At 42.4% G+C, this 14,379-nt stretch overlaps 2 protein-coding genes across 4 annotated transcripts; one reads left to right on the top strand and one right to left on the bottom strand.

The window, feature by feature from the left end:
• Positions 1-3,738: 3,738 nt before the first annotated feature.
• xrra1 (X-ray radiation resistance associated 1) lies at positions 3,739-11,017 on the bottom strand. Of its 3 annotated transcripts, none has more exons than XM_006802251.3 (17): positions 10,860-11,017; positions 10,052-10,197; positions 9,898-9,969; positions 9,734-9,806; positions 9,532-9,629; positions 9,223-9,371; positions 7,745-7,849; positions 7,437-7,546; positions 7,310-7,359; positions 7,132-7,221; positions 6,959-7,052; positions 6,758-6,873; positions 6,246-6,371; positions 5,984-6,128; positions 5,730-5,845; positions 5,529-5,634; positions 3,739-5,436 (listed from the first exon to the last, which is right to left on the bottom strand). In XM_006802251.3, the coding sequence occupies exons 1-17, from the start codon at positions 10,948-10,950 to the stop codon at positions 5,282-5,284; spliced, it is 1,842 nt and encodes a 613-aa protein (XP_006802314.3). In that variant the 5' UTR covers positions 10,951-11,017; the 3' UTR covers positions 3,739-5,281. The 3 variants fall into 3 exon arrangements, with proteins under 3 accessions (XP_006802314.3, XP_087703370.1, XP_087703371.1); XM_087847244.1 differs by having other exon boundaries at positions 5,984-6,124; positions 6,242-6,373; positions 6,757-6,873; XM_087847245.1 differs by lacking the exon at positions 7,745-7,849 and having other exon boundaries at positions 6,246-6,373; positions 6,757-6,873.
• A 90-nt stretch (positions 11,018-11,107) lies between these two features.
• LOC102799455 (sialidase-3-like) lies at positions 11,108-14,379 on the top strand. The gene is made up of 3 exons (XM_006802252.3): positions 11,108-11,672; positions 11,854-12,093; positions 12,210-14,379. Exons 2-3 carry the CDS (start codon positions 11,869-11,871, stop codon positions 13,209-13,211), a joined length of 1,227 nt encoding a protein of 408 aa, XP_006802315.2. The 5' UTR covers positions 11,108-11,672; positions 11,854-11,868; the 3' UTR covers positions 13,212-14,379.

Raw genomic sequence — 14,379 nt, forward strand, 5'->3', positions numbered from 1 at the left:
ATGCTTGGAGCCGGGCCAAAAAAAATATGGACAGTACGAGGCTACGTGTCACGAATGCTTAAATCTTCATTCCTTTACCCCCGAACGACGAGGCTTAAAGGTCAGAAATATTAATGCATGCCTGCAATGGCAATAAACTATTAAAGACAGATCGCAGCGGGGCGGAATACCCCACCACCCCCCACCTCGAAATAAGTGACAACTTTACAGTTATGATCTATAATTAACAATGGCCTCTTTTCAAATGTCAGCCAGAATATCTGAAGCCTTTCCAGGATTACATGATAAGTGTGTTACAGTTCAATTGTCCATCAAAGGAAATAATGAATAGGTTCAGTCCGCACTGAGCTCATTTGGCACTTGAGTAATGAGGAGTGTTGATGAGGTATTCAGGCCTATTCTTTCCAAGCCAAATCTGGTGTTTGAGTCTCCACAGGGTTATCCTCAAAGCTTAACTGTTGGCCCTCAGTTTGAGAGTCAAACAAACCTTACCCAAACATTTCTCAGGCTTGATTGCTGTGACGACTGCTCCAGATGTGAAGCTGTGCCGCGTTGAAACGTGCAGAAAAGAGACGTATAGATATGTAAACAGATGTGCCGTGCCTAAGACATCAGCGCCTTTCTTCGCTATGTCTTTTGTTATTTTTCTTTTTGCGTTTGGACAGAGTATCCGACTCCCCTGCCAGACTCTGTTATATCACCAAGAGCACGGATGAAATGTGTTTTCAGTTATTAACTCAACTCATCAGTTTTTCATCGTAACATCAAAGAGGTTACAGAAGAATGTATGTGTTTATTCTGCGCTTAATGTTAATGTGAGGAAAAATCCAATGAAAACAGAGAGAAACAGAGTTCTCTATTGGCTTTGGTCTGCAATCTAAAGTAAAACTAGCTTTGTGTGTATTACAATAAGCTATGTGGACTATGTCTCCAGTCTTGAACATAGACATATGTTTTCCAGCTCCTTATTTATAAAGTTGGACCCTGCTATAGGAGTTTTGCATGAGTCACAGTGCTGAATAATGGTTTTTAGTTTGTTCTGGGCCTTAGGGCAGCATCTCACTCAAACCACTGTGTGAAACTGGCTTTTGAGACCCCCCCCCCCCTTAAGCTAGCTTCATGCCTGGCTTCCACTTTTAAAGAGAGCTTAAACAGCATGTAGGAGGGACTTTAGCAGAGAGATGAAGGTACTATCATAGAACTAAAAGTCCAAGCATCTAGACTGCTCTGGCGTCTATTTACTGTTGTGCAAAAAACAGAAGGTGTAGACGTTCCCAAAACTCTACATGTTAGGACCTATTACAAAAAGATTTAGTCCTTTATAGGTTCTAAAATTAGTTAAAGAAAATCTCAGATAAACATTAATATGAATCAATATTTATTTGTCACAAACTAAGTGAAAAAGCAGGAGCTCTGTGGGAAAAACAAAGTAGGCCTACAGCCAGTGATTATGTAGCCTGTAGCCTTTAGCAGCAATAACTAAAAGGAATTGTTTTCCATGCAACTTTATCAGTTTCTCAAATTGTTTTAGAGTCATTTGTACCACTTTTCTTTTGTGGGTGTTTATTTATGCACAGCTTTCTTAAGGTCCTACCACAGCATTTTAGTCAGGTTGAGGTCTGAGCTTTGATTCGACTATTGCAACACCTTGGTTCTTTTCTTTCGTTTCCTTCGTAGAGTTGCTGCTGTGCTTGAGATTTTTGTCCTGGTGGAGTCTGGGTCAAGTTTTAGTTGTTGACAGATAACAGATGGCCTCACGTTTGACCCTCGAATGCTCTGGTATACAGAGGAGCTCACGGTTGACTCAATGACTGCAAGGTGCCCTGGTCCTGTGGCTGCAAAACAAGCCCAAATTTTCAGTCCTCCGCCACTGTGCTTGACAGTTAGTATGAGGTGTTTGTGCTGACTTGCTGTGTTTGGTTTTCACCAGATGTGAGAGTACTTTGTTTTTCATGTGGCTGCATATGTGGTAGAAAATAAAGAGAAGCATAAGAGGTCCTCTTTTAAGCACCCCCGTGAGGCGTCTACAAGTAAATCACTTATATATGACAACAAAAAATAATGCTCATGATATCACAGTGATGTCATTGAGGTTATTTATGCTGGGAATGTGGGGTTTAAGTGCAAACGGGGTAAATTGCATTTTGGGTAGTGTAGGATCCAGAGGTTTTGAAGCCATTCGTACCACAGGGCCTTTACAGCTTTGTGTCCTGCATCTGTCATTATTTATTGACATAGCTGATAAATATAAAAAAAACATCTGTTAGTATAAAACAACTCTTTGTATTGCATTCTTGGCGTCTTTTGGGGTACCGTTTATGTCTATATAAAGCAACTGCCCACACTGAAACTGTGTTGGCAGATTCAAGCACAACTGGCTGTGATTAATTACTCACCGACTGATCAGACTCAAAGGGGAATTTGTAGTTGCTTTGGTATTTACCCTTCTGACTTTTTCCTGATAACAGATTCTTTTAGAACTGCAGAAGGAGGTAACAGCATGAAGCCAGGATTCATCGCCTGCACAACGGTAATGCGGGAAAAGAAATGATCCGATTCATCCGCTTTATTAATTACATAATCTAAAATTTGCACATGTTGGCACAAACACAAACAAAGAAAAGGAAGGTGTATGTCCCAAAAGAGCTGGTGAAAAAAAGTGGAAGGTTTACCAACTAAGTGCATCTTAGTTATTTTTTCACAATCTTGTGAAGAGTTCTTGGAGAGATGTCCAAGTTTGTGATGAGGTCAGTAAACGCCTAGAGTGTACTTGGAATAGACAGCCATCAGAGGGACTGAGTATTCCCAAAAATGTTGAAAACTAACATGTGTAACAAACCTCTTGCACAAGAGTACATGTTTATTTTTCTTCCAGCATTAAAGAATTACTGGACTGCAAGTACTAATCATTATCATTTCTAAATTACTTTGTAACAGCAATCTGGTCAAACAAAATAAGTTCATGCTAGGACTTCCTGGCTGAAGAACAAAATCCATAATGTTAGTGAAAGCAACAACAAATCTCAGGGCACTTTAATGGAGTCGCACCCAAGCCTGGATAGGGAGTAAAAGTGCAATTTGAGAGTCAATAATGAAAACAATCTGATCATTTATAATCTATTTAGCATTGAGGATTTTCAGCAGCTGTTGTGTCCAATACTGTGGAATATCGCTGCAGCTCAGACAAGCTCGGCTGTGTGGAGCTGAGCTCCACTGGACTGGAAAACAGTATTTCTGTAGAAGGGTGTCTCTGCCATTTGGCACAGGCTCCTCATTACCAGCAAAAATATAGTTAAGGATGAAAAGACCTGAACAAGGCCATCAGACTGGAGACCAGGTGTTTGCCTGATAGCACTGAGCAGCACTGTACCGATTGTTTTCACTGTGTCAAACTTTTCATCCATCAAGACTAACTTTTTAGTGAAAAAATAATAGAACACTGCTATAAACTAATGACAATGCTGAAAGTTGTTTATCGCTAAGATTTGTGTGACACTACAATGACACACTGTGGATGAAGCTTTCCTCACGTATGAAATATTACAGAACAGAAACTTACCAGCGATTCTCATGCTAGAGCTCAGGGATTGATTTCATTAAAACATATCACTGGAACCCAATGCTGACTCTTCCACACACAAAACTAAAAGAGTTCCTTCTTTTAGCCAAAGTTACAAGGAAACACTGCATGCACTCCATTGCTATGGTGAGCAGCTACTGTAATTTTTTTCACTGTTTTTATTATTAGGCATGTTTCCCGGGGGCAAGGTTTCAGAAATTCACAGTAGCTATACAACACAACCACAACACCATGTAAAAGCAGCACAAGCCCAATCATGCAGACACCCTGGTTTCAATAACTAAGCACTATCTTCTGTTGTGTTTACATTTTTGATCAAACTGAAAAAGACCGTGAAATGCAGAATTAAATTATAACCAAGTTGCTTTTATCCTAAAGATCCTGGAGCAGCATGTTAACCCTCAGAGTACATTCTTACTTGTGGTTCCCACTGTTTCCAGGAGCATAATGAGAGGCAGAGCCCTTCCAGGCTCCAGGTTTGGGTTTGGAAGGCAGACTCTCTGCATCTAACATTAGGCTTCAAAATTTCCTTCTATGGCTGGATCAGGTGACTCTGATCCATTGTTTGTGCTGCATTAGGCTCATTCTGCCTGTTCTTCGTCTCGTCTGTGTCTTCCCCTCCCGAGATCAACACCTCAGCTGTTCCTCTGCTCGTTCCATAAAAGTTTATCACCTTTTTCCCTACAACCTCCTCGCATGTTGAATCTGGATCCTGTCTTAAACCGAACCCCCTGCCAGAGCACGCTTTTTTGTTTAGCGTAAGAAATGCATAAATGTTTTATGATTCAATCCATACAGGAGCAGAAAAATGTCCCGACATGAATGTAAAAACCCAGAATCCCTGCACCCAGTATCTTCAGAGTGCCAAGTGATTTATTCCACAGGGGCTGAACATGCATTCCACATCTGCACGCTGCACTCGAGACAAATAATCAAAATCATATGATGGACAAGACCATGAAATCGAAAAGGGAATGAGCAACGAAAACAAACAACTACCACTCTCAGCTTGTAGTAATACCGCACATTGGCATCAAAACCTAAATCATTCTGCACTGCAGAAGTCTGTTCAAAGTTACGAAAAGATAATAATCAGCCACATAATCATTTTTGAAAATCTCATATAAAACGTGAGTGAGAGGGTGATGCACAATACCCATGGAGGATAGCTGATTGGGAACCATTAGAGGGTGTACAACATTTTCAAATACAGCAGGGCTTGATGTGGACTTTGTTGCACTGTAAATCTACCCCAGCGTTCCTTCTACAGAACAGGGTGTTTGCATATAAATGTGCACAAACAGTTTAAAACACATTTCCTCACCCAAAACAAAACAAAAAGAGAGAAAAAGCTCTCTCTGCTTTCTGTTTTCGCAATGAGCTCCACTGACAAACTCCTAATGAATACAACGCATTCATCCTGGATGGATTCTGGTCGAAGCCGTGGCGGCACAGCTGCTCAGAACCGTCAGGCTTACGGGGAGCAGACAGTGACACACTTTTTTAGTTACAATTAGACACCCTTGCATCTGCTTGAGCTTTGTGAACTCTGCACTTCAACTCTAGAGCTGATAGTTGAGGAAAACATTGCTCGATGTTACTTATTTCTACTCACAGTAATACAAAGAAAACATTTCGAGCCAAAGAAAATCTGCTCGGCTAATTATTTGGACGTGACTTTTAAACAGATGGAGATTCAACTCAGATTTGGTCGGAGTCTCTGTCAGACTTGATGGCGGCTTCTTGCTCCATTGTTTTCGTGTGGACCATCTTATATGTTCTTTTCATGTCCCTCATCAGCGAGAGAGCTTCCTTATATTCTTGCTTACTGACACCGCTGCATTGTAGGGCAGTGGCTGGACAGAAAACAGAGTGTTACTTAAAGAAAAAGGACTTTACAGGTGAAATATGTTGACATTCACTGCGTATAAGTAGGAAATGTGCATACCTAAAGGGACCACTTTTACTGTTTTACTCTCTCTGATTTCTTTGATCATGTCCTCTACCCTTTCAGTCAGCTGCTTCACAGGTTTCAGAGGTGGCAGCTCCTTAATCTGTGTGCAGTAATTAATAAAAACTTAGTTAAAGTCGCTCGGTTTATTGCAATTTACAAGCCTGCAAATGAAGTTTGCGTGGCTAAACATCAAACCTTTTTCTCTCGCTCCCTGTACGGCGTCTGGATGCTGTCGAGCTTTGGTTTCGAGTCCCTGTAAACATGGAGATTCTTCAGTGTGTGCTCCAGCATCCGAACAGCTGTTTGAATTCCTGCACAAAGAAAGGAAGAGAGAAAGAAAGCATCAGTATTCTCCACGGGCTCACTCTATAGCCAAACTTTATTGGCTTTGAAACAATTGACAAAAAAACGAAATGGCTGCAGATGAAAATACATTCCTCCTTCCTCACCATTGAGCTTGAACACACGAGGGTTCGGTTCAACATCCATCAAGAAATCAAACTGCTCGGGATTGGAAATCTTTCTCTCCTTGCTGTCTGCAGTTTCTTTGTCTTCAGGAAGAAGACCAAATTCAAACTCAGGTCCATCTGCTGCCTGAGCATGAAATAACACTGACTATGATAAAATTCTGCGGCATTAAATAACATTTAAAAAACTTAGTAAAATGATGGATTTTTATATTCCAATGAGGAAAACTACTGAGGAACATACCTGAGTAAGAAAGAAGGGTTTTCTTTTTTCATGGAAGGTGTGGTTTCTGCCTTCATTTTTGCCAGCCTGGCTTTGTGGATTCAGCAGTATTAGCTTCTTTGACACCTTTGGTATTTTTTCATCCACCTCCAATATGAAAACATTGAAAAAATAATGATTCACTCACTGAAATGGAACTTTACAGTGATTAATACAAAAAGCAAAAAGCTTGATAACACACACCAGACTTATTTTTTTTTATCAATTTCTGACCAATAAATCATTAAGTTGGCCTTGAAGTCGATTTTTAATGGATTGTTAGCATGACCCCACTCTACGCCCTTACAGAGTTTTATCAGAATTCATCAAAAACGATCAAGTTTAGAGGCAAACGCTACCAAAATTATGACCACCTTGGAGTCAATCACACGTCCTTTCTGCAAAATCACTAAACCTACTAAACCTAAGACTCCAGCCTGGACATTGATACAGCAAAATTCAACGGATCGTGATCAAACACAAAAAAGTCCAACCTTCCATTTCGGTTCAGTGGACACTTTCAGCGGGCGCTTCACAACCTCCTGTGTTTTCTTCTGCTTTATTTTTATTCCAAGTCTCTCCTGCATGTAGGCCAGCAAGGGAGGGTCTCCTGTATTTAAACAAAGACATGATGAGGTTGTTTCTGAAGCCCCGAACGCCTATTTTAAAATGATCCTTTACAGGAGGAATATTACCTCTCCTCCGCGTGGTTACGGGGTTGAACTGAATATCAATTTCACGAAGCATCGGGAAAAGAGTGGCAGCCATCAGTGCTTCCTCCTTAGCAACCTGATGAGAAACCACTGGTGTGTCACGCTACCTCGTTTTCCAAAAATAGTGGATTTATTTATAAAAAGCAGCAGCACACCTTGTTGTCAGCTAGATTGAGGTACTGCAGCGCTGGAAGAGGTAAACTGGATTCTTTGCGGTTCTGCTCCCAGTTATGTTTGTGAAAGATCTAGAGTGGCCACGAGACACACAAGTTTAATGGGAGAATAACACCGAGCTACAGTGATGACGCATCTAAAAGATCATGGACGAATTACCTCTGAGATTCTTGTCATATACTGATCGGAAGGCTCCGAGTGAGCGAGTGCTGGATCGGGAGAGATATTTTTAAAGGAAATTTTGGACACACATGTAAATTACACAAAGCCGATGCCGAGTATTTACCCTCTTCCTCCTCTTCTTCAGTGGCAGTCTGCACAGGTTTGGAAAAACCCACCAGTTGCATGAACGGTATTTCAGAAATGCAGTTCCCCTGTAGGCTTAAATGCTTTAGCCTGTAATCAACAATTAAAAATGCTTAATGAGCGTTTCCACTAAATTGCTGTGCATTGTGATAATGTTACAAAACACTTTGTTTAAAAGTGCAATTTCTCACTTGCACAAAGGCTGGCAATATGCATGCAGACTTTTTAAAAGTGCATTTATAATGAATATTTTGTATGCAAAAAGTCTTTAGAGGAAAACTTACAGACCTCGTTAGGTTTTTAAGACTGCTGAAGACTCCAGAGGTCAGTTCATTATCATCAAGCATCAGGACTTCTAGAGCTTGAAAGCATGTGTCTTCCTCTTTAGCCGGCCTACACGTAAACGAAGAAATGCTAAATGTGTGTGATGATACACTTAAAGTGAAATAAGATTTTGTATTCTGTAATGTATCTATTCTCATCAGTGACTTTGGTAAACCATTCAACCCCTCATTTACACAAATCAGCCAATCACATGGCGGCAGCTCACTGCCTCTTGCCATGTGGTCATGGTCAAGACAACCTGCTGAAGTTCAATACGAGCATCAGAATGTTTACAGAGGTTGACCTCAAAGAGAGAAAACATCCCTTGACTGGCAGGTCTCTGGGTGAAAGTGTTGTTGATGGTGGAGGTCAAAGGAGAATATCCAGACTGCTTCGAGCTGATAAGAAGGCAAGGGCAACTCAAATATCCACTCTTTACAACCAAGCTCCTGTGAGCTAAGAGCAGGATAAAGGGCTGTAAGTTAAACAAGTTCACCAAAACTGGACAATAGAAGACTGGAAAAAACATGAAAGCATTGATCCAACCTGCCTTGTATCAGTGGTTCAGGCAACTGCGGGTGGTGTAATGGTACATTTTCTTGGCACACTACCTTAGTCTAAATGTCACAGCCTACCTGAGTATTGCTGCTGAGCATTTTCATCCCTTTATGACCACAGTACCCATCTTGTGGTGGCTGTCTCCAACAGGATATGCCCTGTCTCCATCTCCATCTGTACCATGGAGCTTTAGGGCAGTTCTGTAGTCAAAACACTGTCCAAACCGGTACTAGCAAGGTGTACCTAAAAAGGTGGCCTGTGAGTGCAGGTTTACCGGATCAGAAGTGTGAATTTGGAGCATTTGTGCACCCCCTTTTGGTGGTTTGAAAACTACGTTTGTGAATGTTTCAGGAATGAAGTGTGTCATGAAATCATAACCAAGGTACTGGATAACTTCATGGATCATGATAATCATAACACTTAAAACATGCTGAGTTAACACAGGTTTTGAAAGATAGCCATAAATTATTTCATCTTGGAATATTTTACTAATGTATTTATGGGAGCTGGATTCAGCCAGTTTAATGACTACCACTATTGGATTTGTAAATTTGTAAATCAGGCAGCTTTTTATACCTAAAGTTTGTTTTGTTGTCAGTCATTTAACACAAAGCAGGGCAGAACTGTGTGTCTGTGTGTGTATGTGTGTCTGTGTGTGTGAGGTGGGGATAGAAGACCAAGACTACACTCGCAAATTCTGTTTTTGCCCAGTACCAATGTGCGCATACTTCTGAAGTTTATTCATTTGAAGCTTTTCAGTATAAACGTACATCAAAGTGGGCAGAAAAAACGAGCAAATTCATCATCTGAACTGATGGACGGCTAACGTCTCTTGATCGTGGGTGAAGCGTGGTAAAAAATAGATTTCTATTTCAGGCACTTACAGCTGAGTGGGGTCTTGGTGTGAGGAGCCCAGATTAGGAGGGAGACGCTGAAGCTGATTTGCAGTTAGATGAAGGACCTTAAGATGTGGGAGCCGACCGAGAGAAACAATAGCATCAGGTGATAAGCAGTTGTAGGACAAATCCAGAACCTGCGAGGATTAAAATGCACTGTTCGGGTGAACTTAACCACATTCAAAAGAAGAAGGAGAGAAGAAGAAGAAGAAAAATGGCACACATTTAACTCTTGCTCTGAATGTCAGCATCTCTTTTGCACATTCACAGTTAAAAAGCACCGCCGAGTCATCTTACCTCGAGAAGAGGGAAGGCAGCAGCGTCAAACATCAAGTCGCTAACCTCATTTAATGACAGGTTGAGTTCTCTTAGAGACACAAAACTACTGAAAGATCCTGCAGCAAAAACAATGGACAGCCTCTGATATGACTTCATGAAAGAGGCACACACAGCGATGCTAGAATGAAATTTGCAGGATAATGTATGCATGCATATTCACCTAGAGAGAGGGAGTTAATAGATGCGTTGATGTAAGCCACGTTATCAAACACCTCAAGTTCTTCTGGTTTGACCTGTGACCCCCAGTATAAAGGAACTAATCTCAAATGATTTTAACCAACAGGCTGATAAAGGTAAGTAAAAGTAGGAAAAGGTGGCTCTTACAGAGCTTAGTTTCTGCTCGCTGATGTCCAGAGAACAGAGCTCAGAGGGTCTGTCAACATGATGCAACTGGAGCTGAAAAGGAAAGCAAAAAAATATCACTGTTTTTCTAACTTTTGGCAGATAAGCGTTTGTGTGTTGAATTCAAGGTTCATACCAGGAAAGCACTGTCTAATGTGACTCCATGAGACGTATCAGCCAGCTCGCTCTCACATTTTTTATAAGCTGCTTTTGTTCTCCTACGTTGATGCCTGTATTTTTGCTCCTCTGCCTCCCTGTAAGCCGCAAGCCAGTGCCCAGCACCTATAAAAGCAAAGATGGATGACTAAATCCACGCCAGCAGGTGTTTTCACACAGGTAAACACTCTTCATTATTTGTTAGTCTCTTCATTCTGGATCTGTCAGTTCTTTTCTCACTGAGCAGTTCATCTGCTCACTAATGCAAATATCTTATGAGCCAGTGACATGGCAACAACCCAGTATATTTTGGCTTAGACATGTCAAGATGACCTGCTGAAGTTTAAACTGAGGATCAGAAAGGGGATTTAAGTGGCATAATTGTTGATTCCAGATGGGCTGGTCTGATACATGTGAGCATGTATGTTCAAAATTAAACTATGATTTTTGCCAACTATGATTTCTCTCAACTAATCCCTCCATTCATACACCTGTATACAGACAGACACATACAGTTGAATACAGTGTAGACAGCTCAGTAGATCAAGCACAAATATTATTTCGGGTATGGCCCAAATTCCATTCATAAAAGTGCCCTTTGGTACTGCTTGAACTTCTGGGCCCCTTTTGATAAATAATATTTACTTTGTACTGTACATAGCAGTAGCTCACATTACAGCACTTACAACATTAGAGTAACCAGCTAACTTGGTTTTGGTGCTGTTCGTTTTCACTATATTTATTTCACTAATATAAGCTAGTTACAACCTTGCTTTATTTCAACATACCGTCTCGTCTTCTGTGGTGTGAAGTCCCGGCAGGGGAACATTTTATAGGATAGCTCCGCCCTGCGTCAGCGGTGTAGGACGCTGAAGTCATCCTGACTGCAGCCTAATCCATTTATCACCACACTATGTTAAAAAAAACTGCTACAATGTGTTTGATCCCGAGCTTCAGTGTAGCTCTCTGTATCCTAGCAACAGCACGTAAGACGAGTGCCGCTTCTCCCGTCCAGCAGGGGGCAGTAACATTTCTTTTTTAAGCTAAAGGCGGAAGAGACCGGTGAGTTTAGGTGTTCAAAGATTAACTAAAATGGCAAGATGATACTCCGCCGGGCCAACCTGAGCCATTCAAAGACACGCTTACACGTTTACAACCAGGAAATGCTTTATTTTGTGTATTGTTTGGCAAATAATTACTCTCGGTAGATTTTAAGCCTGACCTGTGTTTGTTTAAACCGGCTAGTTAGCTAGCTTCTGTGTAGGGCGTCCCTGCGGGGGAAGGCCGTTTTGGAGCGGCGTAGGTAGTGACCGCCATAACTGATATGTAGTCATTATTGCGGTAGTGCTAGTAAGAAAAACACAATCAAATACAAAGGTGCATATATTCATTTGCATAAAGTCGACGTTTAGTTTAGCTGAGAAGCGAACGCGGAAGGGAGCGTAAAAGTCTCTCTCGGTCTCAGGTACGGCTTCGTTTCTGATGAACCAACAGCATCAGTGTCGTGAACATCAGAGGTCTCCGGTTTTGTGTGCGATTATAGACGGTATGATGTTCAGACAAAGATCACGAGTGGGACCTGTGAAGAGCGACCAGTGAAGGTAAGGGCTTTGTTGTGCATGCACGGTGCGCGCTGTTTGTGGCAATGCAGCGGTCTGTGTTTATGGGGAGCTGCTGGAGTGTGAACTCTTCACCGAGTCTGTGCTTTGAAGGTTGTTATAACAAGACTATAAAAGAAGCTAAGGCTCTGTCATGCATTTTGGGACATTTTATTGCTCACAGGAGCTCTGATCCACCATGGGAAACACGTCGTCGAAGGGAGACAGCGGAGAAGAACCTCCTAAAACAACTTTGTTTGAAAGGGAGCCAAGTGGGATAACATACAGAATCCCTGCTCTCGTCTATCTGAGGCACTGTCACACCTTCCTCGCCTTTGCAGAGAAGAGATCCTCACCCTGTGACAATGACGCCAAAATTTTCGTTATGAGGAGAGGCACCCTGAAAGAGGATGGATCCATGCAGGTTACCATTGCCACATGATCACTTTGATTTTCATAGTTGAAGTTAACATGATTTGTTGTCCTCTTTTCAAATGTTGCCTTTGTCATGTTTCTGGGATTTTGTTTTTTGTTTTCCAGTGGTCGTCCAGTCAGGAGCTGTCTTCGGTGTGCCTGCCAAACCACCGCACTATGAATCCTTGCCCGGTGTATGAAAAAAACACCAAAACGCTCTATTTGTTTTTCATCTGTGTGTGGGGCACAACCACGGAAGCGAAGCAGATCCTGACAGGTAAGAACAAGACTCGCCTTTGCTACGTCAGCAGCCGAGACGACGGCCAGACTTGGAGCCAAGTGACAGACTTAACTGACAGCGTGATCGGCGAGGCCATTCACAAGTGGGCCACGTTTGCCGTGGGCCCCGGCCACGGTGTTCAGCTTGAGAACGGCCGACTGATCATCCCTGCGTACGCCTACTACATTCCTTACAGATGCTGCTCCTTCCCCATCCCTTGCACAGTCTACCCACGTGCACTGTCAGTATATAGCGAGGACTTTGGACAGACGTGGCACATAGGTAAGATGCTGCGGAAGAAGTCGTGCGAATGTGAAATGGCCGAGATCATAGACCACGAGGGCAGGAGCCACCTCTACTGCAATGCTCGTAATGCCGGGGGCCACAGGTGTGAGGCTCTCAGTGAAAACAGCGGAGTCTACTTCGACAAGCCCCACATGGCCCCGGAGCTGGTCGAAACGCGCTACGGATGTCAGGGAAGCATCATCGGCTTTCCCGCTCCGGAATTTGTCCCAAACGACGACGCGGAAAGCAAAGCTTGCGGCACGTCGCTCCTATCACCAGACACGCAAACCTGGCTCCTCTTCATGCACCCGACGAGCAAGTCCAGAAGAAGGGACATGGGTGTGTATTTGAACCGATCCCCCCTGCACTCATCCGGATGGGACAGACCCAGGATCATCCACAGGGGGCCCAGCGGCTACTCGGACCTGGCTTACAACGGGGACAAGGATCAGTTTTCGTGCCTGATGGAGTGCGGGAAAGAGAGTGAACTCGAGCAGATTGCCTTCGTGTCGTTCTCCCTTAATGATGTCATGCAGACAGGCGGCAGGAAAGAAAAGCGTTGAGCGGTCTAACTGTGGTCGCTTTTATTTCTGTGTTAGCAAACGAAGCTCTCTGACATTCCCCCACAGCCTAAAAACAAAAAAAGGAAAAAAAAATAGAGAGAAAAACAAAACAAAAAGCCACTAAATATGCTGTGCAGTAACATCCGTCTGTGTTTACTATTGTTCCACATTCTGGAGATGATAATGCATGCATGAGTCGTGTGTTTCGCTGTCTCCTTGTTTACATAAGAAAAAAAGTTATTATAAGATTAAATATTATTAATATGCAACAAGCTGCATAAGGAAGAACACTATTCTGAATAGGCTAGGTGGTTTGTTTCAGGCATGCTGTGCTGGACTGTCACTTAGAGAAAAAAAACTGGCTTTGCGTGTAGCATGTTTGATAAGCACTTCATCCCCGTTTGCATCTTATTAAACTGCCAGTGTTTTCTGAGCAGCAGAGACAATTTGCCTACCTCTTTTTATTTTCATACAAAGATCATAGCAGGCCTTGGAAAGAGTTTCCTCCATGCTCAGTCTCTCCTTTTTTACACGTCATGTGCTCTGATTCACGTTTGCCTTCTTCTCCACTGTTTGGAACATGGCCTGTCAGTGCTCCCCCCCCCCCCTGCAGGGTCACAGTCGGTGCCATAAAGGTGGCAATAAAACTGGAGGGAAAAGATGCATCCAGCTGACCAACTTCATCTAAGTTTTTCTTGGTTGTTGTTTTTAAAACATGTGATAGATTAAGGCTACTTTTTACCGCACACATATTTTTTTATGACATTAATTTTCAAAAGCAATACAGCACTCCGTTATTGTTGATTTCCGGCGCATTGAGCATGAATTTCTTTTCCCAGCGTAAAGTGCGTCGCTATGACCAGATACGACTGGCTCGCTATTGGTTCGCTAATGACGGCATGTGACATCAGATGAGGACTCGCTATTTATGAAGCCACTAGGAATTTGCACATGCGGAATATTGTACCGTGTGACTTTAATGTCCCTCTTTGCCTGTTGTTGTGCGGCAGACAAGAAAAAAACATTCAGAAAAAGAAGCCCCGAGGTGGCATTAGTTTAGTTGTGTTTCTGTTGTGAAAAGTGACAAAAAAAAAAACCTGCATGAAACGTGTATTTTAGTAAAATAAAGGTAACCTGTGATCGCCTGGCTTCCTTTTTTTCTCTTTTT

The sequence above is a fragment of the Neolamprologus brichardi genome, chromosome 10, assembly GCF_056152115.1.
Source record: "Neolamprologus brichardi isolate AB-2024 chromosome 10, ASM5615211v1, whole genome shotgun sequence".
Taxonomy (NCBI): domain Eukaryota; kingdom Metazoa; phylum Chordata; class Actinopteri; order Cichliformes; family Cichlidae; genus Neolamprologus; species Neolamprologus brichardi.

Coding starts and splice junctions, on each gene's coding strand:
- xrra1 (XM_087847244.1), bottom strand. CDS start 10,950: ATGACTTCAGCGTCCTACACCGCTGACGCAGGGCGGAGCTATCCTATA. Junction 9,970..10,051: donor CATTAGACAGTGCTTTCCTG/GTATGAACCTTG, acceptor TTTCCTTTTCAG/CTCCAGTTGCATCATGTTGA. Junction 7,547..7,744: donor AGTCTTAAAAACCTAACGAG/GTCTGTAAGTTT, acceptor TGTTGATTACAG/GCTAAAGCATTTAAGCCTAC.
- LOC102799455 (XM_006802252.3), top strand. CDS start 11,869: ATGGGAAACACGTCGTCGAAGGGAGACAGCGGAGAAGAACCTCCTAAA. Junction 12,094..12,209: donor AAGAGGATGGATCCATGCAG/GTTACCATTGCC, acceptor TTTGTTTTCCAG/TGGTCGTCCAGTCAGGAGCT.